We start from the raw sequence: 26,623 nt of genomic DNA on the forward strand, positions 1-26,623 counted from the left end.
TTAATATGTTTTCTTTTTCCACAATTTTATCATTTTAAGAATGTTATATAATGGAATCATATTATGTATAACTTTCTTTACTCAGCAAAATTCCCTGGAGTTCATCTGTGTTGTTACATGTACCATGTTCATTGCTGGTACTGCAATATTATTCTGAATAATATTCCTTGATATGGATGTACCACAAGTTACTTTAACTTGTTGAAGAACATCTGGGTGTCTCAGGTTTTAGGCTATTACAAATAGAGCTGCTGTGAACATTTGCATGCAGGTTTTTTACTTGAACCTAAGTCTTCATTTCTCTGAGAAAATGCCCAGGAGTTCAGTTGTGGGATCTTATGGCAGCTGCATGTTTAGCTTTTTAGAGAAAAGGCCTAACTTTTCCACAGTGACTAGGTCTTTTAAATTCCTATTAGCTATGTATGAGTCATCTGGTTTTTCTGCATCCTCATTAGCATTAGGTATTATCACAATTTTTAATTTTTGCCATTCTAATAAATATGTAGTGATATTTCATTATGGTTTTAATGTGCATTTTCCTAATGGTTAATATTGTTAAACATTTTTTCATGTGCTGATGTGCCATCTGTATTTTCTCCTCAGTGAAATGTCTGTTATTATCTTTTGCTCATTTTCTAATTGTTTTTTTTTTTTTTTACTGTTGAAGTTGGTCAGTTGTGTCTAACTCTTTGTGACCCCATGGACTGCAGCCTACTAGGTTCCTCCGTCCATGGGATTTTCCAGACAAGAGTACTGGAGTGGGTTGCCATTTCCTTCTCCAGGGGATCTTCCAACCCAGGGATCGAACCCAGGTCTCCTGAATTGTAGGCAGATGCTTTACCATCTGAGCCACCAGGGATTTTTACTGTTGAGTTTTGAGAATTCTTTAGATATTCTGGATATAAGTCCTTTGTCAGATATGTGGTTTCAAATATTTTCTCCCAGCTTGTCTTTTCATCTTCTTAACAGGATCCTTTGCAGAGCAAAGTTGTGTTTTTGCCCATGTCATGGGACTTGCAGGATCTTAGCTCCCTGGCTGGGGGTCAAACCTCAGCAGTGAAAGCACTGAGTCCTAGCCAGTGGACCACCAGGAAACTCCCAGAGTAAAATTTTAAAGTTTGATGAAGTCCAGTGGACTTTGCTTTTAATGTCTTGTCTCTGATTTTTTCAAAACTGTAGCAGTTAATTGCTGATTTTGTCAAATCACGATTTATTCTTGCTGAAACAGTCATCAAATCTTAGGGATTTTTAAAAAATAAACCTTGAAGACCCAAATAGACATTTCTCTGAAGAAGACATGCAGTTGGCCTACAGGCACATGAAAAGATATACAACATCACTGATTATTAGAGAAATGCAAATCAAAGCTACAATGAACTATCACCTTATTCCAGTCAGAATGGCTTTCAACAAAAAGTCTGCAAAAAAAAAGTCTGCAAATAATAAATGCTAGAGAGGGTATGGAGAAAAGGAACCCTCCTATACTGTTGGTGGGAGTGTAAATTTGTGCAGCCACTGTGGAAAACAGTATGGAAGTTCCTAAATAAGTGAAAATAGAACTACCGTGTGATCCAGCAATCCTACTCCTGGGCATATAGCCAGAAAAGATGAAAACTCTAATTTGAAAAGATAACATGCATCCCAGTGTTCATAGCAGCACCGTTTATAGTAGTAAAGACAAGAAGGCAACCTAAGTATTCATCAGCATATAACTGTATAAAGAAGATATGGCATGTGTAGATCTATGTCTATATGCACACACATATATACATATATTGTTGTTCAGTTGCTAAGTCATGTCGACTCTTTTTCACCTTTATGGACTGTAGCCCACCAGCCTTCTCTGTCCATGGGATTTTCCAGGCAAGAGTACTGGTGTGGGTTGCCATTTCCTTCTCCAGGGGATCTTCCAACCCAGGGATTGAACTCACATCTCCTGCATTGGCAGGTGGATTCTTTACTCTTGCACCACCAGGGAAGCCCTTACATACATACATCGTAGACATACACACACATGAAATGAGATATTAGCTATAAAAAAGAATGAAATGTCGCCATTTGCAGCATAGATGGACCTAGAGATTATCATACTAAACGAAGTAAGTCAAAGACAAATATATCACTTATGTGTGCAATCTAAAAAATGATACAAAGGAACTTATTTACAAAACAGAAACAGACTCACAGGTGTAGAAAGCAAAATTATGGTTACCAGAGGGGAACAAGGGGGGAAGGGGTAAATTAGGGGTATAGTATTAACAGATACACACACTACTATATATAAAATAGATAAATAAAAAGCACAGGAAACTATATTCAATATCTTATAAAAGCCTATAATGTAAAAGAATCTGGAAAAAATATAGCTAAGTCACTTTTCTGTATATCTGAGACTAATACAATATTGTAGCAACTATACTTCAATAAAATTAAAGGGAAAAAACCCTTCATTTTGGAATAACTACATTTATAGGAAAGTTGTAAATATAGTAAAGAAAGTTACACTCTACCCTTCACCCAGCTTTCCCCAATGTTAACGTCTTAAAAACAGTGGTACATTTGTCAGAACTAAGAAACTGGTAACTGTTAATTGGCCTTTAGACTTTTATTTGTATTTCTGTAGCTTTTCCATTAGTGTCCTTTGTCTCTTCAGGGATCTAAGCCTGGGTACCATATTGTAGTTAATTGTCAACTATCAGGATTTTTTTCATGTGATTAAATCAATGCAAATCAATTACATGCTGAAGTGGCGAACCTTTCGACTCCTCATCCACAGCAACGTGTATTGGATCAGATAGTTCACCCATTAATGAGAAGTTCATACCTTCCTGCATATTAAAGATTTTTAAGCATTTAGCCCTGAGTATCCTTGGGTAATGGGCAGTTGGAGTACTCTACCAGTTGGAAGAACAGTGTGCCCAGGGTAGGATATAGCACTATATTAAGAAATACTAGTGTCTATCAAGAAAGTCTGTGACCTTTTGTCAGCTTTACTTATAAAAAGCTCTTAATTGGTGGAGGTTGGAAGTCTTCCTGTCACAGGGCTCCCACCGTCTGTTCTTCCAGAAAGCCTTTGTCACCCCCATGTGGAATGAGTGAAGCTCAGTGGGAGTGCAGTGGTGATGACTACAGCGTTTGTCTCATGACCGTACCCTTAGTCCACCTGCACTCAGTGCTCTGGCAGTCTTGAGGTTACACATCTAGGGCAGATGGAGCAGTGCTTTCCCAAACTGGTAAGTAGCCGGTATTCTCTGTTGGATTCTGAAATGACTGCCACCATTCACTTTTGGTTGAGAAAAGGTTATTCTTGGAGTGCTGTTAAGCTCAGACTAAGCTTTAGAAGTTTTCTAGATAAATTGTAACATATCCAGAAAAGAAGGTTCTGGGTTATACTTGAAAATCTTTGAGAAACAGTTGATTGGAAGAGAGATGTTTGGTCTGGTGCTGACAGTACTTTATTTCTCCTAATTTGAAAAGCTCTCCTGTAGAAGAGGGATAAGAACAGGGACCAGCAAGAAGTTGTTGCAGGGAGTTAAGAATTTGGCTCAGTGAGAAAAAGATCTTTTTTATAGTCACAATTCTCTAAAAAGGCAGCGTGTGAGTTTCATGCTACTGGAGGGATTAAAGCAGAAAATAGAACCATGTGGGAGAGAGAGATTCGTTCAGTAAGTGTCACCCATGTTATGTGCTGAGTGCTAAGGTAGGGAACAATTGACCATGCTTCATAGTGCTTACCATCTTGTAAATTAAAGCATCAAATGATGGGAATGCATTAGAGGAGTGCTTACATCTCATTAAGCTGAGATTCATATAGGTTTGCTAGCACAGTTTTAGAACCAGAAGCTCTGCTTTATCGACATGTTTGAAAATCTTAGGTCACCTCTGTGACCCCATATAGTAATAATCTACTGGGAGGAACCCTCTAGAAATAGCGAAATACTAGCAGTGTTGAGTTGGTCATTGTTCAGTGAGACGAAGGGTTGAAGGCTATTGCAGTGAGTTTTGTAGTCCTATGTAAACTTTTAAATTGAGAGGGGTAATTATGCTGCCACAACTTTTTAAATGTAGGATGACTTCAGTAGCTAAAAATTCTGCCATTCAGCAGTATGTTTGTCAGAGGATTGTGGACTCTCCAAGTAATCACACAGAACTGCTGTCCCACTGAATTAGGAGACACGTTCTAAAATGGGACTGGTCCCTAAGAATGGACCATATACAGTTCAGTTATCCCAAAGTGTCTCACCCCTGGTGACATTTTTATATTTGGTTTACTTTGTCTTGGGGTTTTAAGTTAACAATAAAATAGTTCCAGTTTTTAAAGAAACTTTTTGTATAGCAGTAAAACTGTAAAGACTAGAACAGAGAATGAACATATTGTTTTATGACAAAACCTGTTGGAAGGCCTTAATAATAAACATAACTACATATATAAAATGGTTTCCAAGAAATATAAAATGGCTTATAAGAATGGAAAAGCTGGCAATAAAAATTATGTGGGCATTTAATAAAAAACATGAAAACTAATACCACAGAGTTTTTGTTACAGATGTGGTTATCTGATCATAATAAAGTTAAAATTCACACAGTTGCAGAGAAATTGAAGCAAAGTTAAGACAGATGTGAAACTGCATGATGAGTAGGAATTTCAATTTTTATTTCTGTCTAAAAATTACATGTATAAAATTGAAGAAGTCAAATGGTACTACAAGGCTTATCTTGAAAAACAATTGCAGTTCTTTGCCTTCTCCAGCCCTGGTTCTGGCTCTGTGCAGACAAATTACTTTCAACTCTTAACTGTTTCTTTTGTTATTTAATGCTGTATTTCTAAATTTTATGCTCATATACTTCTTTATTTTTATGGTTACAGTCTTTATCTCTTGGTATCCTGTTGTGTGTGTGTGTTTAGTTGCTAAGTCATGTCTGATTCTTTGCAACGCCATGAATCGTAGCCCACCACACTTCTCTGTCCATGGGATCCTACTGTGGAAAGCAATAATTTCATTTCTAACATTCTACCTCTTCTCTTACTTATTTTCCCCTCAATATAGTATAGTCATTATTCAGTGTTTATATTTTTATGACTAATGCCACTTTATATATGGAGATTATAGCTTTTTTATACAACTTTCTTTCTTGGAGTTAATGTTTTTGTTTTTTGTTCATTTCACCCCAGTCAGTCTGACAGAACCATGAACGTTTAAAACTCCTCTTAGGGGTTTGTCTGAAATGTGAGGTTAGTAGATCCGTTCCAGTCTCCCCTTGAGTCTACAGTGTCTCTGGTTCAGCTTCTCCTGGGGATGAAGGAAAACCCTGACTTCTACTGGGTTTAGGAATTCACTCAGTGACCTTGGCAGGAGTCTAACTTTTTAGAATTTAGCAGATTCTCCTGTTGAAGTTCCACAGCATTTTAGCTTTCAGACATACTTTCTGCCTTTAATTTCTGAGTCTTCCAAGGCTCCGCAGCTAGAAGAGACTTGCTGCTTATTGGTGGCCTCCCCATTGCATACTACTGGATTCCAGCGTTCTTGACCCCATACATTGGTTATTACCTACCACCTGCCCTTGTGCCTTTTATCTTTTGAAATCTTGTTAATGCTTTTTACTGGCTGTCATCTCTTCACATTTCACATGTTCTTGATCCTTATGGGTGCGTCCTTTTTTGTTCTTCACTGTCATCTTCATAGGATCTTGGAAGGGAGTGAAAATAGCCTGTGTTTAATAAATGTGTAGTTGGAACTTTTTTCCTTTAAAATAATGTATTAATTTTGGATCTTAAAATATAGGGAAGACACAAAATATAGTGACCCCTTGGCTGCATTTCTCTTCCATAAACAGCTTTTAGAACCCCAGATTTGTGCCGCTCAAGCATGCTCTCACATCCTGACAGCTGCAAAGTATAGCACCCGAGCGTGTGTGACATGTAAACAGGCACTCTGACTGCAGTGTAGGGGTCCCTCCAGTTCAGTCTTCTAACTCACTTTTGCCAGTATTGCAACTGAACTGGTTGTGGAACTCATGTTTTTAAAAATTTATTCCATATTTAGGGAATTAAAAACATTTTAATATAAGATGTTACCAGAGGGATAGAATTTCCTAGTCCAGTGGTTAGGACTCTGATTCCACCGCAGGGGACCACAGGTTTGATACCTGGTTGGGGAACTAATGTTGCATGTCACACGGCATGGCCAAAAAAAAAAAAAAGATGTTACCATTGGAAAAACTGGGTGAAGGGTACATAGGATCTGTGTTATTTCTTACAACTTCATGCAAATCTATAATTATCTCAAAGCTTTAATCAAAAAAACAATTTAAGGCTATTGACATTCCCTTCAGTGTATAATGTTTCCTTTAAGAATTTATTTGTAGTATAATAGTATTTGTTTTAGGGTAATTGTTTTTTTTTTTTAACCTTCTTCCTCAATAAATTTTTTCATTGCTACATTGTATATTATGTTAATGTGTTGTGATTTAAGAAACATTTTCACAGTTCTTTTCATCTTTTAATGCATATACTGCATGGTGTTAGCATTAACACTTGACCAGCAGTGAATGTTTCACATGTGGAGTTTCACCAGCAAGTGTACTGTTAGAAGTGTTTTGTTGGCAATTTTGGTAGAAAATGGAGCTTTAATTTGTATTTCTCCTTGATGTCTTTTTCTAGACCATTTCAGTATTTGTTAATTGTGACCTACTAAAAGATGAGTTCCATCTTGAGACCTGTACTTTTTTTTTCTTTCAACTTTACAGTTTATTAATCAGTTACTCGGAGTGGTTCCTTTGTCAACACCAACAGAGGATAAGCTGGCACTGCCTGCCGACATCAGAGCTCTGCAGCGACATTTGTGTGTGGTGCAGCTGACGAGGTTACTTGGCTTGTACCATACGATGGATAAGAACCAGAAGCTGAGTGTGGTCAGAGAACTGATGTTAAGGTACCAGCATGGACTGGAATTTGGTGAGCAACCTTTCAAAGTGTTCAGTAGTTCCCTGCTCTGCTAAGACTTAGAAGTCGGGGTTTTTTTTCTTAATGTCTGTATACTTTTTTTTTTTAATTGGAGGCTAATTACTCATAGCACACTGTTTTAATGCTTTTGGCAGGAAAAATATTTTATCAAGTGGCAACACTATCCAAGTAATAAAATGCAAAACCTTTCTTAAGCTTGGAGTTTTAAAAAATTTTAATAGGCCCCAGATAGCCATATTCTTCCTGCGCTGGTGAGCCAGCTTTTCATCACACTGGGATTCGGATGAGTTGCAGAGTTTATGATAATTGTCACATTTTCTGCTTGGAGGCCTTAGTATTCTTCATATACAGACTATGTCAATGAACAAAAAGAATGTTGTAAATTGTGAGGTATATATTTAGTTTAGAAGTAGATGATGGAGTCTCAGTTCGACCTCAGCCTTTGGCCTAATCCTCTGGCGCTCGGGCCTTCGTCTTATAGAACCTGCTTCTTTTTCCTGTGTTGTCCTTCACCACCCTTCTCATTAATTCTGCAGGCTGTCGATTTCCGCTTATTTTCTAAAGCCTTTTTAGAATGGACCTACACCTTTTCCCCTTACACCACGAGATACCCTCCAGGGCCTGAGAATCAAGCTATAAGGGACAAGATTAGAAGGACTAAGGCACATAGTGGTCTTATTCCCTCTGCCATGTGTCCCGGGTCTCAGCTAAAGAGAGGGCAAGAGAGAATTCTGGCCTCTTAAGATTAATCGACTAATCTGTGTGGAACAGAACCCGTATTTTTGGGTCCCAGAGTTCCATTTCCTCCTCGCCAAAGTCTCAGCCACTAGCGTGAAAGATGTAGGGAAATTTTTGTGACCTTGGAGGGAAAGAAATCACGAAAAATGTCTGACTCTAATGAGGGTTCTGGGAATGGGTCAGAGACGAGATGGGCTTGCTCCGTGCGGGGCTAGAGGTCCGATGGAATCTTGGAATAAAAACGAGGGGTCATCCAGGAACACTGGAAAGGGACGGGGCGTTGAGCTGAGTGGATTCCAATTGGTGGACCCGGAGTGGTGGCAATTAGGGAGAAGACAGGCAAGATCGTTTGACGGGGGAGCGATGCAAGAGCGCTGAGCGGAGGAGGGGGGTTCCCAAAAAAAAAAAAAAGAAGTAGATGATGTTCAAATTATTTAGATATGTGTGATAAAATACAAATTAAATTATCTAAGTGGATGATGTTAGTATTTCTCTAACTGTATTAAAAACTAGGCGAAGTAATGAGCATATTACACTAGTTGTACATAGCTCTTGATATCTGTTCTTTTCTTCACTTGAAACCTTTCACAGCCTTTCGCATAGTCCTTTTGGGACTATTTGGAGTACCACCTCTGTTCTGAAAGCCTTTTGCTCCAGCTGAGTGTAGTCTCACCTTTTTTTGACTCTTTTAATTCATGGCTCATATTTTCTTCTGGTATTTACTCTATTCTTAATAGTTTCTTTTACCCTTCTTCCTGCTGTCGTTTTCTTGCTTTACATAACTCTTTGGGGACAATAATCATTGAACAAATCTTAAAATACAGATATAATTTTTTTTTCCCCTATAGGGAAATCCTGTTTGAAAACCGAATTGCAATTTTCAGACTATTACTGTCTCCTTGCTGTCCATGTGCTTATTGATGTATGGAGAGAAACAGGTAAAAACCAGTGATTTCAGTTTAACTTTATTTTTACTCTTTGTTTTTATTGATTATAAATCCTTAGACTAATTACATAATCCAAGACTTTGATTTATGCTTTTAGGTTTTTCTTCTTGCCTTTCTCCAGGGTGCTTCTAGAAGAACCCAGGCCCCCAAGTATCCTCTGTATATTCAGGATAATCTTAAATCAGCGGATATCTGTTCTATTTTAAAATGTTTCTGAATAGTGAGTAAACAACCTATTGCAAAGTTACAATAATTAAAATGCAGAGAAACTAGTTTAGAGATAGGTGTATGAATCCATGGAATGAAATAGCCATTTTTGTTCATTTAAAATTATATACACGGGCATATACTTTTTTTTGGAATATAGTTCAGATTAACCCATTTAAGACAAAAACACACTACATGGTAAAGGAAACATCATGACTCATTGAGCAAGAGAAGAATGATTCAGCTGATGGTTCAGCCTTTTCTTTAGGTCTCATGCTCTGACATTTTCTCTTATTAGCAGTTTTTGAGAAAAAATAACTAGCTACTTATTGCATTATTATTAATGAAAATAAACTGCAGAAGAAACAGGGCTGGGGAGACAATGGTGTGTGCAGACACAGCCCTGCTCTTGTGGGTCATTTCACCAAGCACTCAATTTTGATGTCCTCCTCATGCTTAAAATCCTTCAGAGATGCCCTATTTTCTTGAGGATAAAGGTCAGCCTTCTTAGGATGGTTTACAGTGCTCTCTAATCTAGCTTCTGCCTGCATCTCCAGATTCTTAACTACTTAAAGCCCTAAATCTACTTGTTTGTTGTTGCTGTTTCTGTTACTGAACATCACGTTGCCTCTCTTTGAAATAACTGTATCACCTCCTTCATCTAACTTTAACTCAAAGAGTGCCTCTGACAAGTGTGTCTTGATTTCATCCCTTTCCTCATTGCAGATTTTGTGCCCCTTCTGAACTTTTGTAGGATATTGTATATACCCATATGCTGCTGCTTGTTATACTGTGTTCTACTGGAGGTGGGGATGAAATTCTTTTCATCAGAGTACTTGCTATCAGAAGCCCCAGATTCAGAAGGTTGCATAGAGCTGTAAAAGTCATCTTAATGTAAAAACCATAATGAACTGATTACTTAGTAATTTGGTCTCTACCCAGATACCCTTCCCCACTTATTTGTAGCATCTGTTCTTGCTCATAATGACATGGTTTTCCTAATCTCTTGGTTTTGGAGCAAGATATCTGACCATATAATAATAATAACACTTGACACTTATTGATCATCAGGCACTTGAAAGTACTTTATATGAATTCAGGTCAGTCGCTTAGTCGTGTCTGACTCTTTGCGACCCCATGAATCGTAGCACGCCAGGCCTCCCTGTCCATCACCAACTCCCAGAGTTCACTCAAACTCACGTCCATCAAGTCGGTGATGCCATCCAGCCATCTCATCCTCTGTCGTCCCCTTCTCCTCCTGTCCCCAATCCCTCCCAGCATCAGAGTCTTTTCCAATGAGTCAACTCTTTGCATGAGGTGGCCAAAGTATTGGAGTTTCAGCTTTAGCATCATTCCTTCCAAAGAACACCCAGGACTGATCTCCTTTAGGATGGACTGGTTGGATCTCCTTACAGTCCAAGGGACTCTCAAGAGTCTTCTCCAACACCACAGTTCAAAAGCATCAATTCTTTGGCGCTCAGCTTTCTTCACAGTCCCAACTCTCACATCCATACATGACCACAGGAAAAACCATAGCCTTGACTAGATGGACGTTTGTTGGCAAAGTAATGTCTCTGCTTTTCAATATGCTATCTAGGTTGGTCATAACTTTCCTTCCAAGGAGTAAGCGTCTTTTAATTTCATGGCTGCAGTCACCATCTACAGTGATTTTGGAGCCTAAAAAAATAAAGTCTGACACTGTTTCCCCATCTATTTCCCATGAACTGATGGGACCAGATGCCATGATCTTCGTTTTCTGAATGTTGAGCTTTAAGCCAACTTTTTCACTCTCCACTTTCACTTTCATCAAGAGGCTTTTTAGTTCCTCTTCACTTTCTGCCATAAGGGTGGTGTCATCTGCATATCTGAGGTTATTGATATTTCTCCCGGCAATCTTGATTCCAGCTTGTGTTTCTTCCAGCCCAGTATTTCTCATGATGTACTCTGCATATAAGTTAAATAAGCAGGGTGACAATATACAGCCTTGACGTACTCCTTTTTCTATTTGGAACCAGTCTGTTGTTCCATGTCCACTTCTAACTGTTGCTTCCTGACTTGCATATAGGTTTCTCAAGAGGCAGGTCAGGTGGTCTGGTATTCCCATCTCTTTCAGAATTTTCCACAGTATGTTGTGATCCACACAGTCAAAGGCTTTGGCATAGTCAATAAAGCAGAAATAGATGTTTTTCTGGAACTCTCTTGCTTTTTCCATGATCCAGCGGATGTTGGCAATTTGATCTCTGGTTCCTCTGCCTTTTCTAAAACCAGCTTGAACATCTGGAAGTTCACGGTTCAAGTATTGCTGAAGCCTGGCTTGGAGAATTTTGAGCATTACTTTACTAGCGTGTGAGATGAGTGCAATTGTGTGGTAGTTTGAGCATTCGTTGCCATTGCCTTTCTTTGGGCTTGGAATGAAGACTGACCTTTTCCAGTCCTGTGGCCACTGCTGAATTTTCCAAATTTGCTGGCATATTGAGTGCAGCACTTTCACAGCGTCATCTTTCAGGATTTGAAATAGCTCAACTGGAATTCCATCACCTCCACTAGCTTTGTTCGTAGGGATGCTTTCTAAGGCCCACTTGACTTCACATTCCAGGATGTCTGGCTCTAGGTGAGTGATCACACCATTGTGATTATCTTGGTCGTGAAGATCTTTTTTGTACAGTTCTTCTGTGTATTCTTGCCACCTCTTCTTAATATCTTCTGCTTCTGTCAGGTCCATACCATTTCTGTCCTTTATCAAGCCCATCTTTGCATGTTTTAAACCTTGTTAACAATATAGTTAAGATTGTTACAGTTTTACAGATGAGGGAAGTACAGGGCAGAGAAATAAAGAAGGTAGGTTGTTCAAAAATCATACAGTGCAAATACATGGGAAGTTACAGATATTATAGATGCAAGGTTTCTTACTTTTTTTTAGGATTTTCATTTTATTCTTTTTTCCTTTTTCTTTTTTTGGTTTCTTGAAGTCAACAGAAGTGATGCTGAATGTTCCAGTTGTAGACATAGTCATTGTTCAAGGTGGATCTGATAAAAATTAGAAATGTTATATAGGGACTTCCCTGGTGGCCCAGTGGCTAAGACTCCACGTTCCCGATGCAGGGGACCTGGGTTTGATCCCTGGTCAAGGAACTAGATCCCACACGCTGCAACTAGAAGATCCTACATACCATAACCGAGACCAAAGATCCTGCGTGCCACAACTAAGACCTGGCTGGGTCAAATACATAAATAGATTAAAAACAAAAGAAATGTTCAGAAAATTGGGAGGATTTCTAGAGAGACTGATGTGAATGTGAAAGGATTAAGAAGAGCACTTTAAATTGATGATGCCCTCAAACACTCATTCGGGGACTTCCCTGGTGGTCCAGTGATTAAGACTTCACCTAATGTAGGGGATGCAGGTTGGATTCCTAGTCAGGGAGCTAAGATTCCACATGCATGGGACCAAAGAAACCAAAATATAAAAACAGAAGCAATATTGTAACAAATTCAATAGAGACTTCATGATTCTGCTACACAAATGAAATGAGGCATGAAGGATATAATTTTTCCCCCCTCTCTATTTTTACTGGGATATAATAGATACATTACATTATGTTAGTTTAAGGTATATTATATGATAATGTGTTGCAAAATGATTACCACAGTCAGTTTAGTTAAAGTTCATCACCTTGAATAGCTACTCCCCTGTGATGAGCATCTACTCTCTTCAGTTCAGTTCAGTTGCTCAGTCGTGTCTGACTCTTTGCGACCCCATGAATTGCCGCACGCCAGGCCTCCCTGTCCATCACCAACTCCTGGAGGTCACCCAAACTCATGTCCATCGAGTCGGTGATGCCATCTAGCCATCTCATCCTCTGTCGTCCCCTTCTCCTCCTGCCCCCAATCCCTCCCAGCATCAGAGTCTTTTCCAATGAGTCAACTCTTCTCATGAGGTGGCCAAAGTGCTGGAGTTTCAGCTTTATCATCAGTCCTTCCAAAGAACACCCAGGACTGGTCTTGTTAACTGTAGTCACCATGCTCTACATTATATCCTCAGAACTTAATGTATTTTATACCTTTTTGTTATATTATAAAAATTAATTAGAAAAAAATTTTCCCCAAGATCCTCATCAACCCTTGATGTTCTTTGATTTGGTGAAGAATTTGCATAGAGTTGTAGTTATATTCTAAATTTTGCAAAATAAAATAGGTTGATAAATGTCTTCATAATGTTGAATGTAATAGTTCAGAAGTGTAAATTAAATCTTTTTTTTGCTATTTACTTTGAAATTTTGTTTCCATTTAAGAGAGATCATTAAAAAAAAGAAGTTAAAAAACTCTGTTATGGTTATCCTTGAATAACATTGGACTTAAAAAATTTATCTGTAATTGTACAACTGTCTCTTCTGCTCAATTCTGAACCTGTTGAGGCCAGCAACCACCTGTGACTCTCTGGGTCTTATATCTAGTGTTACTGCAGAGTTTAGGTCACTGAGTGTTGAATTAAATAAAATAAGGATTGTGAAGACCAGTTAGCAACATGAGAAAACACAAAATTGGATGTATGCAGTGATTACTACTGTGTGAAAGTAATTATAGTTCAAAAGCAGTACATTAATCATAGTGGTAGTTTGAGTAGAGCTTGGATAGTTTACATAGTTTGGGTAGGATTATAGATGATATTTATTTAAAACTCCAATTTTTGGTTATATTTTGTTTCTTTTCTCTTGGGGAAAAAAGCATATAAAATATAATCTCAGAAGCTCAGTGCTTAAAGCTTTCCACTTTAGACATTTTTTTCCTAAACAAAACTAAACAGAAAATGGTATATTTTAATCTCAGTTTTCCAGCTTCCTAAAGACACTAACATTTTTGCATATTTCCTTCTCTCTTTGTGAATGCTTTATATACTTGAGATGAACTCTTCATACTCATTTGAATTCTGTATGTTTTACTGGTCACTACTGTGTGGTTTTTTGGCTTTTAAAAATTCCTTGTTAATATCAGTTGACTGTATGATATTTCTCTGTGTGGGTATAACTATAGTTTACTATTCCTCTCTTATTAGTACAATGGATGTCCTTGTATGTAAAACTTTATCTGCATTTCATATTATTTTCTTTAGACAATTTCATAAAAGAGAAATTACTTACCCGTTAAGAATATTGATGTGTGTAACTTTTTGAATTTTGGTACTCCAGAAAAGTGTGTCATTTTAGTTTAATTATTAGAGGGCAATTTTTTTTTCAAATATTAGTTGACATCCTATTAGTAGAGTTACATGTAGAAGAAAAATGATGTCTAGAGAAAGCATCTTTCTGGGGTTTTATAGAGAAAACCCTGTACTGGGAAGGTTGGTGGATTCCAGTTCTCCTTCAAAGTCCATCTCTTCTCAGAATCTAGGATTCTGTGAGATTCCAGACTTCTCTTTAAGACCCAGCAACTTAAAGTTGCATCGTTTTTGCAGATCTTACCTCAGTTGAACTGAGGTAACTATTGAGGGACTGTCTATTCAGGGAAATTCCCTATTTTGCTTTCAGGTTTGTATCTAAAATGTGTTCTTTGCCACCCAGCCTAATCCTAAAAATAGTGGAGGGGATGACGTCACTAAGTTTTTGTTTTTTATTTTTGAGAACCCCCATTTGCTGTCAAAAACTGGATAATGCTATTATATTTTGGTTCTAGGTGATGAGACCGCTGTGTGGCAGGCCCTGACTTTGTTGGAAGAGGGACTGACTCATAGCCCTTCCAATGCTCAATTCAAATTGCTGCTTGTTCGAATCTACTGTATGCTGGGGGCGTTTGAACCAGTGGTGGATCTGTACTCCAGCCTTGATGCTAAGCATATCCAGCATGACACCATTGGGTTGGTAGTATATACTCTGAATAATGAGCAGCCCAGCAGGGTGGGGTCCTCATACATGGAACTCTAGTATTTTAATTTTAGCAGAAACGTTGTTCCTGGTATTATGTTTTGTAGATAAAATAATCACCTGTTATGTATGACCCATTGCAAAGCAGATTTTTATATCTTTCAGCATTTTGTGGTAATTTTAAATTTATACAATTTAGAAATGGTTAAAAAAATTTTCCTCAGATTCAAAAGAACAGTTAATGTACTTTGAACTCTTTTTCCTTGGCACACATTGTGTTGAAGTCTACTTCTGCCTTGCAGTTGAGGTTGAGACTTCTACATTATGCATTGGTCTCAGAGATCCTTTGAATTTGTATTTTGATTGTTCTTTGTGGTGAATCAAGGGTATTTTTCTCCATGTCCCATAGAGCTGTTTTAGGAAGACAGCATTGTATAAAACTGAATTAACTTTGCTGTTTTTAAAAAAATTTGATTCTGTGAATTACATCATTTCTTTGGCAGAATTTTTTAAACTTTTCTTATGCCTAGCTGTTTGAATAATTTGAAGTGTAGTATTTGATACTAGAGGTGGATAGGTATAACATTTTTTTTTTTCCTTCCAACCTAGTTATCTTTTGACCCGATATGCCGAATCCCTAGGTCAGTATGCTGCTGCATCCCAATCGTGTAACTTCGCACTCAGGTTTTTCCACTCCAACCAGAAAGATGTAAGTGAAAAAAAAATTTCTTTCTTTTTTTTAATGTGGTCTTGGTCTACTGAATGCACATGATCCAGAGAGCGTCTTCTTTCGAGTCCCAGATGCACACATGAAGGCGCACCATGCTGTACTTGCCAGCGCCTTAGGCCATACCTTCCTGGCTGAAGGCTGTTAGGCAGAGGTAGAGAGTTATCTGTGGTTGTTAGAACGGGTGTGTTTACTAGAATCCTTGCAAGTGCATTTAAAAACTGGTTATTAACAGAATAGGAAGTGCCTATTAGGTCTGTCTTTTAATCTCTAAGAGACTTTCTAAGGGTATAAGAAATAGCCCATAAGAGTTTATAGCCTGGGATGCCAAATATGATTTTATAATAGCATTTGTTCTCTGTTACTTTTATGGGTTTCTGAAGTTTATGACAACTGTGCTCTTTATCACAGAGAGTATACTTACCTTTCTTACAATTATAAAATTGACCATTTGAAGGACATTTTAAGAAACTTAAGGCAATAATTTGTATTTTAAAGTGACAATAAATAACGTAGAGTTTTTATGTGCCATAATGAAAGGATGGGATTTGCACCATATTTTTCACTGCAAGCAGATGTTGTCATCTGCTTAACTTGTCAGTTAAGCAGAAGTTTTTGTGGGGAAGCCATATGGTCTCTACTAAATCGAAGTATGCAGAACCACTCAGGAACATACGTGGAGAAAAGACATGCCTCAGCAGTGGTCACTGCCTGCTTGCTTCTCATGTGCTTCTAAGACTGATCACCTGGAATTTGGCCATGCCTGGTGTCTGCCCGTAGTGTTCCATTTTCATGGTCTAACAGCAGCTAAGAAACAGCAACAAGGAAGCTGGTTTCTGAGGTTCTTCTTGGCCAACACTCATGAAGATTTTTTTTAAAAGCCCTTTTGTAACTATGACTGCTATATCTAGTTATCTTTCATCTATAATTCTTCATGTGTGTATTAAATAGAAAGCGGGCACAGGACAGAAGCATTTCTAACCACTGGAATACAGGTTTGCTGCTCTCAGCTTGTGATAATTAAATTCTGCCACACTTCAAGGCATGGCATAGAGGGCTGGAGTAGCACAGAGTGGCAATCTTTGCATCATCAGTTGGCTTTTAAGCTCTATCCCTCTTCCCCATGACTCCACTTCCCAACAGTGATTGTGTCTGTTCAGGTCTCATTCTGTGCCCTAACTTCTGATTGGGGAGAGACAGAAGTAGGCACCTGCATTTAAACATATTGTTCAGAAGCTGCTGACCTAGCTTTAGGGTCAGAATGGAATCTCTAGGACCTTGGTTCTAAAATCTCCTAGCATGAGTGGGCAGTCAAGTTATAAATCTGTGAGTTTTCACTGTGTATTCAAGTGTCTATGCTTGCCATTCTCTGTTTCACTACCTGAGGAAAGACTCCAAAGAAGAGTATATTTCAAATCTCATTATTCTGACTCTCATTACTGTGTTTCTAAGGGAAAGGTTAAATAAACATTTGATATCCTGAAGAATCCTTTTCAAAGTTTTGTTTCTCAAATAGCTTTGATGTGGGAGTGGGGGGTAAATTAAGGGATTAATCTAAGTCTGGAGTTTGGTTTTTGTCCAGTTTTCAAACATCCAGCATTCTAGAGGAACTATATTGTTCATGAATTGGTCAATAAAGGCACATTATTTTATGCTAATAAAAATTAAGCTTTAATATTTTCCCCCACAAAATATATTTTACCTGAAGAAATGTTTTGAGAACTGTATACTCACACATAAAACAACCCAACCAAAAGTACTGTAATAGGGAAAGGAGATCTCCAGGAATGATTGTCCTCAGTGGCTCTTGGTATCTTTGTTTGATATTTTGCTGATGGTCATGTGTGGCAGGAGTGACTAATTCACCTGAATGTATGAGATGCTGAAGATGATAAAAGTAAAGCATTTATGAATCTGGGACTAGAACTGTACTTGAAATTTATTTATATTATTACTAACTAGGGGAAACAGCTGTTTAATCACATTAAAGTATATAACTGAGGGGGAGGAGAAGATGAGGACTAGGTCCTGGGGCTGAAAGCAAGGCACAGTACAGCAAGGCAAACGCACCTTAAACTGTAGTGCCTAGGCCGAGTCCCAGAATAGGAAAATGGAGACTGTGGTGTGGACTGTTCCCTTTAGGAGTTTGAAGCTAAGAAAGGTCATGGTTGTAGTGTTGTACTGTCTGTGTCAAACCTACTGACAATATTAGAAATACCTTTCTGGAAAGCTAAAGCTCTGTTATACATCTTTTATGCTCAGTAGTTTTTGGCATCCCGAGATGATTTTTTTGCTTGAGTGACTGATATATTTCAGTTCCTACTCCTTAAAATCCTGGAAGATCTGCTTTGTAAGGCTTTGTGCTGTGGGATTGAAAGTTCTATTTGGAAATCTACATAGGGATTTTCTTTTTGGAAAGGTCATTGTCTGCCGTCATCTTATTTGGAGTAGATTTTTATAATACAGGAATTAAGAGCTTATATTCACATATCTCTAGAAGTAACATACATGTTCATACTTTTAAAAAATTGCCTTTAAAACTCTCTGTTTTAAGTATTCACAGAGATCATCATTCAGGGATTTGATGTCCATCTATTAATATTCTGCTAATTTTCACAGTGACCAGGGTTCATTTCAGGCATCCATATGGGATCCAAATAGCCTCATTGGTGCATAAATGAATAGAAATGGGTACGGACAACATTCTGTGATACTCAGAAGTCTTTAAAGTACCATGGCTTCCAGTTTTGCCTGCAGTTCCAATAAGGCCTTGTTGCTTCAAAGCGTAGTGCTTCCTCAGTCTTTGTCCTGTTGGGAGCTGCCCGGGCCCTTTCCTAGCTCTGCAGTGATACTACACTGCAGTATTAAAGGAGGACTATCTCAAAAACAGAAGCCAGAGAATTCTGATTACGTTTAGTTAGTTAAAGGACTGCATCCCCTTTTTGTGGCCCCTTATTCTCTTGCCTTTTGTTTTTTTTTAAGTTGTATTCCGTGGCCCACTCAGGAATTAAAAATTTCTTCTGCACTTGGTAAGGCTGAGTTCTTTCCTTTAATCACAGTGTATTTTGCAACTGTAATTAATAAATTTGATTGGAATCACCAAAATAAAATTTCTGTCCTGATTAGTCTCTGGATCATATGTTCCTAACCAGCTGCCTTTCCCCTCCCAGCACCCCCCCGAACTATAAGGTCCTATTGCAAGGGCTGATGTTAAACCTTGCTATGTTTTCCAAGCCAGGAGGCCATTGGATAGGCATATGTGTTTAGGGTATCCTGGCCTCTCCTTGACTGGGCGTGTCACTGTCCCTTAATCAGGCTAGAAGGTACACGAGCTTTTTCAGATAGTCCTTCTTTAAACCTGCAGGATCACAAGTAATCTTTTTAATTTTCTTGTGTCCGTCCGTCTTTAATTTCTCCAGATACTGCAGGCAAACAGCTCGCCGAGGTGTCCCATGGGGGTTTAAAAGCCGCATCGAATGCAGTTGAATTAGCGCCCGTGGCGCAATCCCGCGGCCTGAAATGAACCCTGCGAGGCTGTGTATCAGAGGGTATGTTGTTGACTATTGGCCTATTTTCCTATTGGGCAAATTACTCAGTCATAATGGAGATGGGGACAGAGCTGACTGAGGCTGTGCAAAAAGACTAGCTTTTCTGTAAAGGATCTTTGGGGCAGACATCAGCTTTGAGCTTAATACTTCCCTTAGCTTGAAAGGGTGCCCTTCTGACTTCTGATCCTGATGGCATAGGCCCATACCCATGAAGTTCTTCCCTGAGATTTCCTTCTGTTGTGCCAGAATTGCTGTTTAGTATTCTTTATCTTGCCTCTGTTCATGTTTCATCTGTATATATGTATTAATCTAATTAAAGTACATGTGTTGAGTGTTCCCTTTATTTACCTGTTTATGGAATTTCTAGCATAGTAGTTTGGATGGACTGGTAGCCTGGTTTTTGAATTTTCTGTCTTCAGAATGGATTATGACATGATTTTTTTAGGTCTTTTGTTTGGTGAATTCTATCTTGATGCAATGCACGTATGTCCTGTGTTTATTCAGAAGTAAACAAAACCAAGAGGCATCCTGTCGTTTTTTCTGAAGGAGAGTACTTTTTACTTCTGATGGTAGTGGGATGGTTATATTGTACTGGTGTTTCGGTATAAAAGAAAGTATATCTTAGATGCAGAAAAATATGGAGTAACATTCCTTCCACTATGGCACTAATCAAAATTTTGACTGATGTGTATAACAAAACTTTCAGTCCTGTTGAAATGAAAGGCATAACTCCTAGGAGGAAGTCTGTGTGGTGGTAGCAGTGGTTAAGTATTATTAGTAATAATACTAGTGAAGAAGACATTTGACTCCAGTATATGATAGAAGAAAAATAACATTTTTAAAAGCTGGTATTCTGCTTGGTGACCAAAAACTTTCAAGATTAGTTTCAACATCTTAATTTTAGTTTGAGTGTTTTGTTTTGTCTTGCAAGGTTTGTGTTCATTGCCTGACATGTGAAATATTTATACCAAGGTGATGTCTTTCCTCCCCCAGACCTCAGAATATATTATTCAAGCTTACAAATATGGTGCATTTGAGAAGATCCCAGAGTTTATCGCTTTTAGGAACAGGCTGAATAATTCTCTTCATTTTGCACAAGTTCGTACTGAGCGGATGTTGTTAGACCTTCTACTTGAAGCAAATATGTAAGTATTGCAAGAGAGCTAATAAGGAACTAAGGGATTAGATCAGATGCTGAGAGCCATTAATGGGCTCATGGATGTCATTAGTGGGCTTAAGCTAAAGAAAAATGAGGCGGTGGGAGTAGGAGGGAAAAGGGAAGTAAGGAGAAAGTGCCTGTCATGGGGAGTGATAAAGTATTGTCAGCACCATCCCAGGTTCCCCACAGAAGCCAACTGGGCCATGGTCATTGTCCCTGGTCCATGTTGTGTTTACAAAGTTCCCCATATCCCATGGACATGAGATGTTGGGAATTAATGCTGATGAATTTTATTTTCGTTGGGCTTTCAGATGCCTTTCTCTAGCTGTGTAGCAGGCCAATATGATCAGTGCTTGGTTCTATTTCATGTTATATGAGCTTTTACTTCTTAATATTAAAGCTTTCCTTTCTTTACTCTTTCCTTTTCTTTCTTTCTAGTAAAACAAAGTCCTGGCTAGTATGTTTTCATGGCTATTTTACTATTGAATAATACTTAAATAAAATTTCTATATCCCAGATCAACCAGCTTAGCAGAAAGTATAAAGTCAATGAATCTTCGGCCAGAAGAAGATGACATTCCATGGGAAGCCTTGCGAGACAACAGAGACTTAAATGTTTTCTTTAGCTGGGATCCAAAAGACAGGTAACTGGAATTTAACCCCAAGAAATTTATTTTTAAAGAATTAGGATGATGTTAATGTATGGCAAAAACCTCTACAATATTGTAAATTAATTAACCTCCAATTTAAATAAATAAATTAAAAACAGAAACAAAAACAAAAAACTAGGTACCAATATCCCCCATGAATACAGATGTAAAAACACTCAATAAAATATTAGTAAGCTGAATCCCAAAAACATAGAATTAGGATGAATTTAAGAGCTTTTTTTATATATATATATTATATGTATATATATACACATAATTATGTCATACAATAACATGTATATTGTAGGGATCAGAAAATACAGGTAAGCCAAAGGAAGAAAATAAACCTCACCCCTATGTGGAAATTACTGGCTAATCTAAAAGTTCCTCTGTCACACCATACATGAAAACAAGTTATAGATCGATTAAATATTTTATGTTAAAACAGAAATTCTAGAAGAAAATATAAAAAATATTTTTAAAAAGTTGGGAAAGCCTTCCTTAGCATTGTGTCAGATCTGGAAACAAAGGATTTGACCCCTGTAAATATTAACCTGCTATATAGAAGTAAATCTGTTAACAAGTTCTAGAGGTATCTGGTATTAGTAACTTTCTTCATATATATTAATATCCTTCACATATACAGAGAACTCAATAAATCAATAAGAAGCAGATAACAGAAAACAAGTGGGGCAAAGGGTTTAACAGGAATTTCAAAGAAATGCACTTTATATCTATATTCGTATTTTAACCTATCAGACAAAGATTTAACCTATTGGATAAAAAAAGATTAATCTTTGTTCTCTGCAAGGTTATGGGAGAATGACTATTGTGCATTTACGTGGCAGTAAAACTTTATATAACTTTCCTATAGGGAATTTTAGTGATACATATCAAGATTGAAAAGACTGTGTACCAACTTGTGGCTCAGCTGGTAAAGAATTCACCTGCAATGTGGGAGACCTGGGTTCAATCCCTGGGTTGGATCCCTGGGTTGGGAAGATCCCCTGGAGAAGGAATAGGCTACCCACTCCAGTATTCTGGCCTGGAGAATTCCATGGACTGTATTGCAAGACACGACTGAGTGACTTTCACTTCTAGGAAAGTGGAAACTAAGAAGTTGCAGAGACATGTACATGAGGTAGTTCTGAATATGCTGTGATTCAGTGACTTGCCAGGACTCAGGGACTCTGCATGTAGTTGTACTCACAGCTGAGGTCTTTTGTAACAAAAGGAAGAGTATGTGACAGAACCAGCAAGGGAAAGAGATTCAGGTGGTTTGTGGAGAACCCTCTGCACAGACTTCCAGTGTTCTCTCCCTCCTGTGAAGGAACACGCTGGGCATGCTCCTTTCTCGAGCAGCGAAAAATGAAGTAACGTGTGCAGTATTTCTGTCCAGAGAAGCCCATTAACGACTTGATGCCCTAGGTTTTTATCAACTGGTTATGTAGGCACCCACTTTGTAGCATGTACCAACATTTCAGACTCCCAGAAGGAAAGCGCTGTTTACCCTAAACCACATGATTATGTAAACAGTCTAGGCACAGTGAGCCACTCTGATCATTTAGGGAATGGTTGGCACACCAGGTTCCCAGACCTCAGCCAGGGGCCAACCACTGCAAGCAGGCCTTTCTAAATAAAGATAATAGACCCAGGCTTACTATGTTAACTTTTTTGTACACACTGTCATAAAAAGATGCAGTTTACAAAACAGTATAAACACTACTGTGAACCCATTTTATTTGTTTAAAATATATAAATATTTGTAGTTCATTTTTTGTACATCTGTATTGTAAAAGCATAAAGATCTATTCCAAGCATGTTAATATTGTGGATTCTTAGGTTATTAGGGCCCATTTTCCTGCCATTTAAAATTATTTTTTATATTGGTGGTGTTTGAGTTTTTTACATTATGTATTTTATCATCAGAAAAACCAGTCTCACATAAGGGGAAAATGACTTGTTAGATAGGTTATCTTTCCATTTTATGGGTACCAAGATGGTGACTTGGACTGTTTTGGTTTGTCCAAGATCATTCAGCTATTAAATGAAAGCTGGGATCATTCAAAGTCATCTTGACTAATGAAAGTGAACTTTAAAAGATTTAAAGTTGACATGAATAAAATGGATGGTTTGGGAATGTTTCTTTTTAAGGGATGTTTCTGAAGAACATAAGAAACTTTCCCTGGAGGAGGAGACAATGTGGTTAAGAATCCGTTCCTTAACGTTGAGGCTAATCAGTGGACTTCCAAGTCTTAACCACTCTGTTGGGCCAAAGAACTCAGAGAAGACCACTGAGAATGGAGTATCCTCCCGGATTGATATTCTCCGTTTGCTCCTTCAACAGCTGGAGGTGGCGCTGGAGACGGGAAAGCGATTTATTGAGAAGGACATTCAGGTATCATCAGTGTTTATTTACAATCAAAGCTGCAAAAATCTGTGACTGTCTTTTTGAAAATAGGAATTGGGGTTGGGCGAGTAGTAAAGTGGGGCTTCCCAGGTGGCGCTAGTGGTAAAGAACCCACCTGCCAATGCAGGAGACACAAGAGACACAGGTTCGATCCCTGGTTCGGGAAGACCCCCTGGAAGAGGGCATGGCAACCCACTCCAGTATTCTTGCCTAGAGAGTCCCATGGACAGAGGAGCCTGGTGGGCTACAGTCCATGGGGTTGCAAAGAATTGGACACAACTGAAGTGACTTAGCACTTACGCATGAGTAGTAAAGAACAGTATTTTGTCCCCGTTTATGGCATCTACAGGAAAAAGATAAAACTTTTTCTAAACTTGGTGAATTGCAAAGGCTTCTTCAGTATCCAACTTGGATAGTGAGGAAAAGCAGAATAGTTTTTTTTTGTGATGATTAACTTTTAATACCTACCAAGAAATTAATATAATGTTTTTGTTTTCATCATAATGATTTGGTTATTATTAGCTTGCAGATCAATGCTTTGTGACTTAATCATGGAGATAGATTTTTATCCAGTAGTTACTGTTCCTTGTTTTCTCATTTTGTATTATATGAATTGAAATTTAAGTGGATTTAAAGAACATCACTTTTTCTTCTTTCCAGTACCCTTTCCTTGGTCCTGTACCTACCAGAATGGCTGGATTCTTTAATTCTGGCTGTTCTCAGTGTCAGACCAGCTCTTTTTATCTTGTTAGCGATATTTATGAGCTGGACATCAATGGTTTAGGTAAGTGTATACTTGCATGAGTATATTTACAGCATCTTTGTCACTGAAAACTTAGTGAATGCAACAAAATATCTATCACCTCACATATTTGGAAAAGTTTGGCAGAGATGGAAGCAGGAAGCTGTTCTGGAATGTCTGGTTTGATATACAAGAAAATCCATTAACAGTTTATAAGAAAATCGATTAACAGTTTACAAGTAATGTTCTAGAAATTTAAGTCTGTTTCATATTTTATTTTCTCTACCCCCCTTTCTCCCCTCCCCCACTCTCCCTGGTTAGGCACCTCTAAATACCAGTCAATCCCTTTTCTTCCTTTTTAAGTCCATTCCATATTTAAAATCATATTTTAGGTCCAAAAGTTGAAGAAATCCTTGGTTTGTTGAAATATTGTTGGATTTCAAATTGAATTCTTTTAATTCACTCATTTATTTATTTAGAATTTTTTTTAAAAATTCAAAGTATCATTGGTTTATAATGTTATGTTAATTTCTGGTGTACAGCAAAGTGATTCAGTTATATCTGTATATATTTTCATATTCTTTTCTATTACAGTTTATGATAAGATATTGAATATAGTTGCCTGTGCTATACAGTCAGACCTTGTCATTTATCCATTTTATAAACAGTAGTTTGTATCTGCTAATCCCAAACTCCTAATTTATCCCTCCTCCACTCCCTTTCCTCTTTGATAATCATTAGTTTTCAATGTCTGTGAGTCTATTTCTGTTTTATAAATAGGTTCATTTGTATCAGATTGAATTTTTTACTTAAAAATGAAGGCCTAAACTTTGTAGAGAAGACTTTTTTTTCCTAATCTGTCAACCCAGTGAGAATCACAAATGCCTTACACATCATGTATTTTTCTTTCTGTTTTATTTTTCCCAAATCATAAGGTTTGTCGATTCTATCATTTAGTATACTTGAAACACATACATTTTTAGTCCTCCTAGAGAATTTTAGATAGTGCTTTTGGCGGAAAGGTGATTAATACCTTTCTTTTCCTTTTCTCCTTCCTTTTCCTGTCCTCCATCTTTCTCTCAGTAATGGAATTTAGGTGCCTGTGGGTCTTAAAAGAAAATGTCCTTGCCTATGCTTTCAGGTGTTGGTTTTGCTTCTTTATCTTATTTTTAAAAATGAATTGAAAGTTTTTCATTGTTTGTCAATTGTAGAGGATACAGTGGAGATCCAGGAGCGAGTAGAGAATAGCCTTAAGTCTTTACTAGAACAATTAAAAGGTAAGTGTTCTAACTGTGGATTCCCATATCGTATCTGATTGTCTGATAGCAGCTTATTTTTTAATAGAAACTTGCAAGAGATTTTGAAAAATAGTAATGTACACTTTTGGTATTTTTAAAGACTTGTTTCTATTTCTCTCGTGTTCTAGTGGTTAAGACTACGTGCTTTCAATGCAGGGGATGTGGGTTCAGTCTCTGGTTGGGGAACCAAGATCCCACATATGCATGGTATGGTCCAAAACAAAAAAAAACTGAAAAGTTTTGTTTACAAAAATAGTAGACACTTTTTGTAAAACAGTACAGTACACAAATGGATATGGTCTTTTCCCCTTTACCAGTCACATTCCCACCAACGTAAGTAGGTGCTGTTGACATTCTGCAATGTGCAGAAATGTGCACAGTCATACATATGCATATGGAAATACATAGTAGTGATTTTTTTAAAAAAAAATATAGGGAAAGATATAATGCATGCTTTTCTGGCTTTATTTTTTGTTATCCTGGACTTCTTACTATGTAAGTTATATCCATATCCACACCTCATTTGTTTTAAGAGCTGCATAATATTCCATAATATTGTATCCATGTACTGGTTTTATTTATATACCCTGAGTACATAATATATTATGTGTAACAATGCTGAAATAAGTATCTTGGGACATAATTGTTTGGGTACTTATTTGAGTATTTCCTTGGGGTTAAATTCCTAGCAATGAAATTGGTAAAGAACATAGGACTTCCCAGGTGGCTCGGTGGTAAGGAATCCACCTGCAGTGCAGGCAGGAGACGTAGATTCAATCCTTGGGTCCGGAAGACCTGGTGGAGAAGGAAATGGCAACCCACTCCAGTAGCCTGGGAAATCGCGTGAACAGAGGAGGCTGGGGGGCTGCACCCCATGGGGTTGCAAAGAGTCGGACACAGCTGAGCAACTGGGCACATACATATGTGTTTCTTTTAACTCTTAAATATTTTAAAAAATTATTATTTCATTATAGCTGATTTACAACAGTGTGTTAGTTTCATGTGTACAGCTTGAGATTGTTTTCCGTTATAGGTTATTGTGCATTTTAAATCTATAAGGGCCTTTCTTTTTCAGAGCCTAAATGGTTTTTTATTTTGTTGCTCAAATGAAGCTGAAAATTAAAAGATGATCAAGATTATGAGAGTAAAACCTGAAATTTGTTATGAAGGTGCATTTCTACCGTGCACATTAGTCTTTCAGTCTATAATGACACATTCTGTAAATCCCCCGCTTGAATTCTTACTTTTATGTGAGTGCCCTATCTATGGAAAGACATAGGTAGTATTTAGACCCTAGAATATAATTTGTAAGTCTACCTTTTATCTTTTGAAGACAGTAGAGCTGTAGTCATGTGACTTTTTAAAGAGCTTAAAAC

The 26,623-nt window shown here is 37.7% G+C and overlaps 1 protein-coding gene across 1 annotated transcript in view; it reads left to right on the top strand.

The window, feature by feature from the left end:
- Positions 1–26,623, top strand: part of NAA25 (N-alpha-acetyltransferase 25, NatB auxiliary subunit) — a 64,262-nt gene that overhangs the window by 26,682 nt on the left and 10,957 nt on the right. The window contains exons 12-20 of the mRNA XM_019977367.2: positions 6,748–6,955; positions 8,551–8,640; positions 14,527–14,707; positions 15,324–15,423; positions 19,983–20,134; positions 20,666–20,791; positions 22,952–23,195; positions 23,868–23,991; positions 25,161–25,226. Of these exons, the coding sequence (XP_019832926.1) occupies positions 6,748–6,955; positions 8,551–8,640; positions 14,527–14,707; positions 15,324–15,423; positions 19,983–20,134; positions 20,666–20,791; positions 22,952–23,195; positions 23,868–23,991; positions 25,161–25,226 (1,291 nt within the window). The remainder of the gene's footprint in view (positions 1–6,747; positions 6,956–8,550; positions 8,641–14,526; positions 14,708–15,323; positions 15,424–19,982; positions 20,135–20,665; positions 20,792–22,951; positions 23,196–23,867; positions 23,992–25,160; positions 25,227–26,623) is intronic.

Source organism: Bos indicus, chromosome 17 (genome assembly GCF_029378745.1).
Source record: "Bos indicus isolate NIAB-ARS_2022 breed Sahiwal x Tharparkar chromosome 17, NIAB-ARS_B.indTharparkar_mat_pri_1.0, whole genome shotgun sequence".
Lineage (NCBI taxonomy): Eukaryota > Metazoa > Chordata > Mammalia > Artiodactyla > Bovidae > Bos > Bos indicus.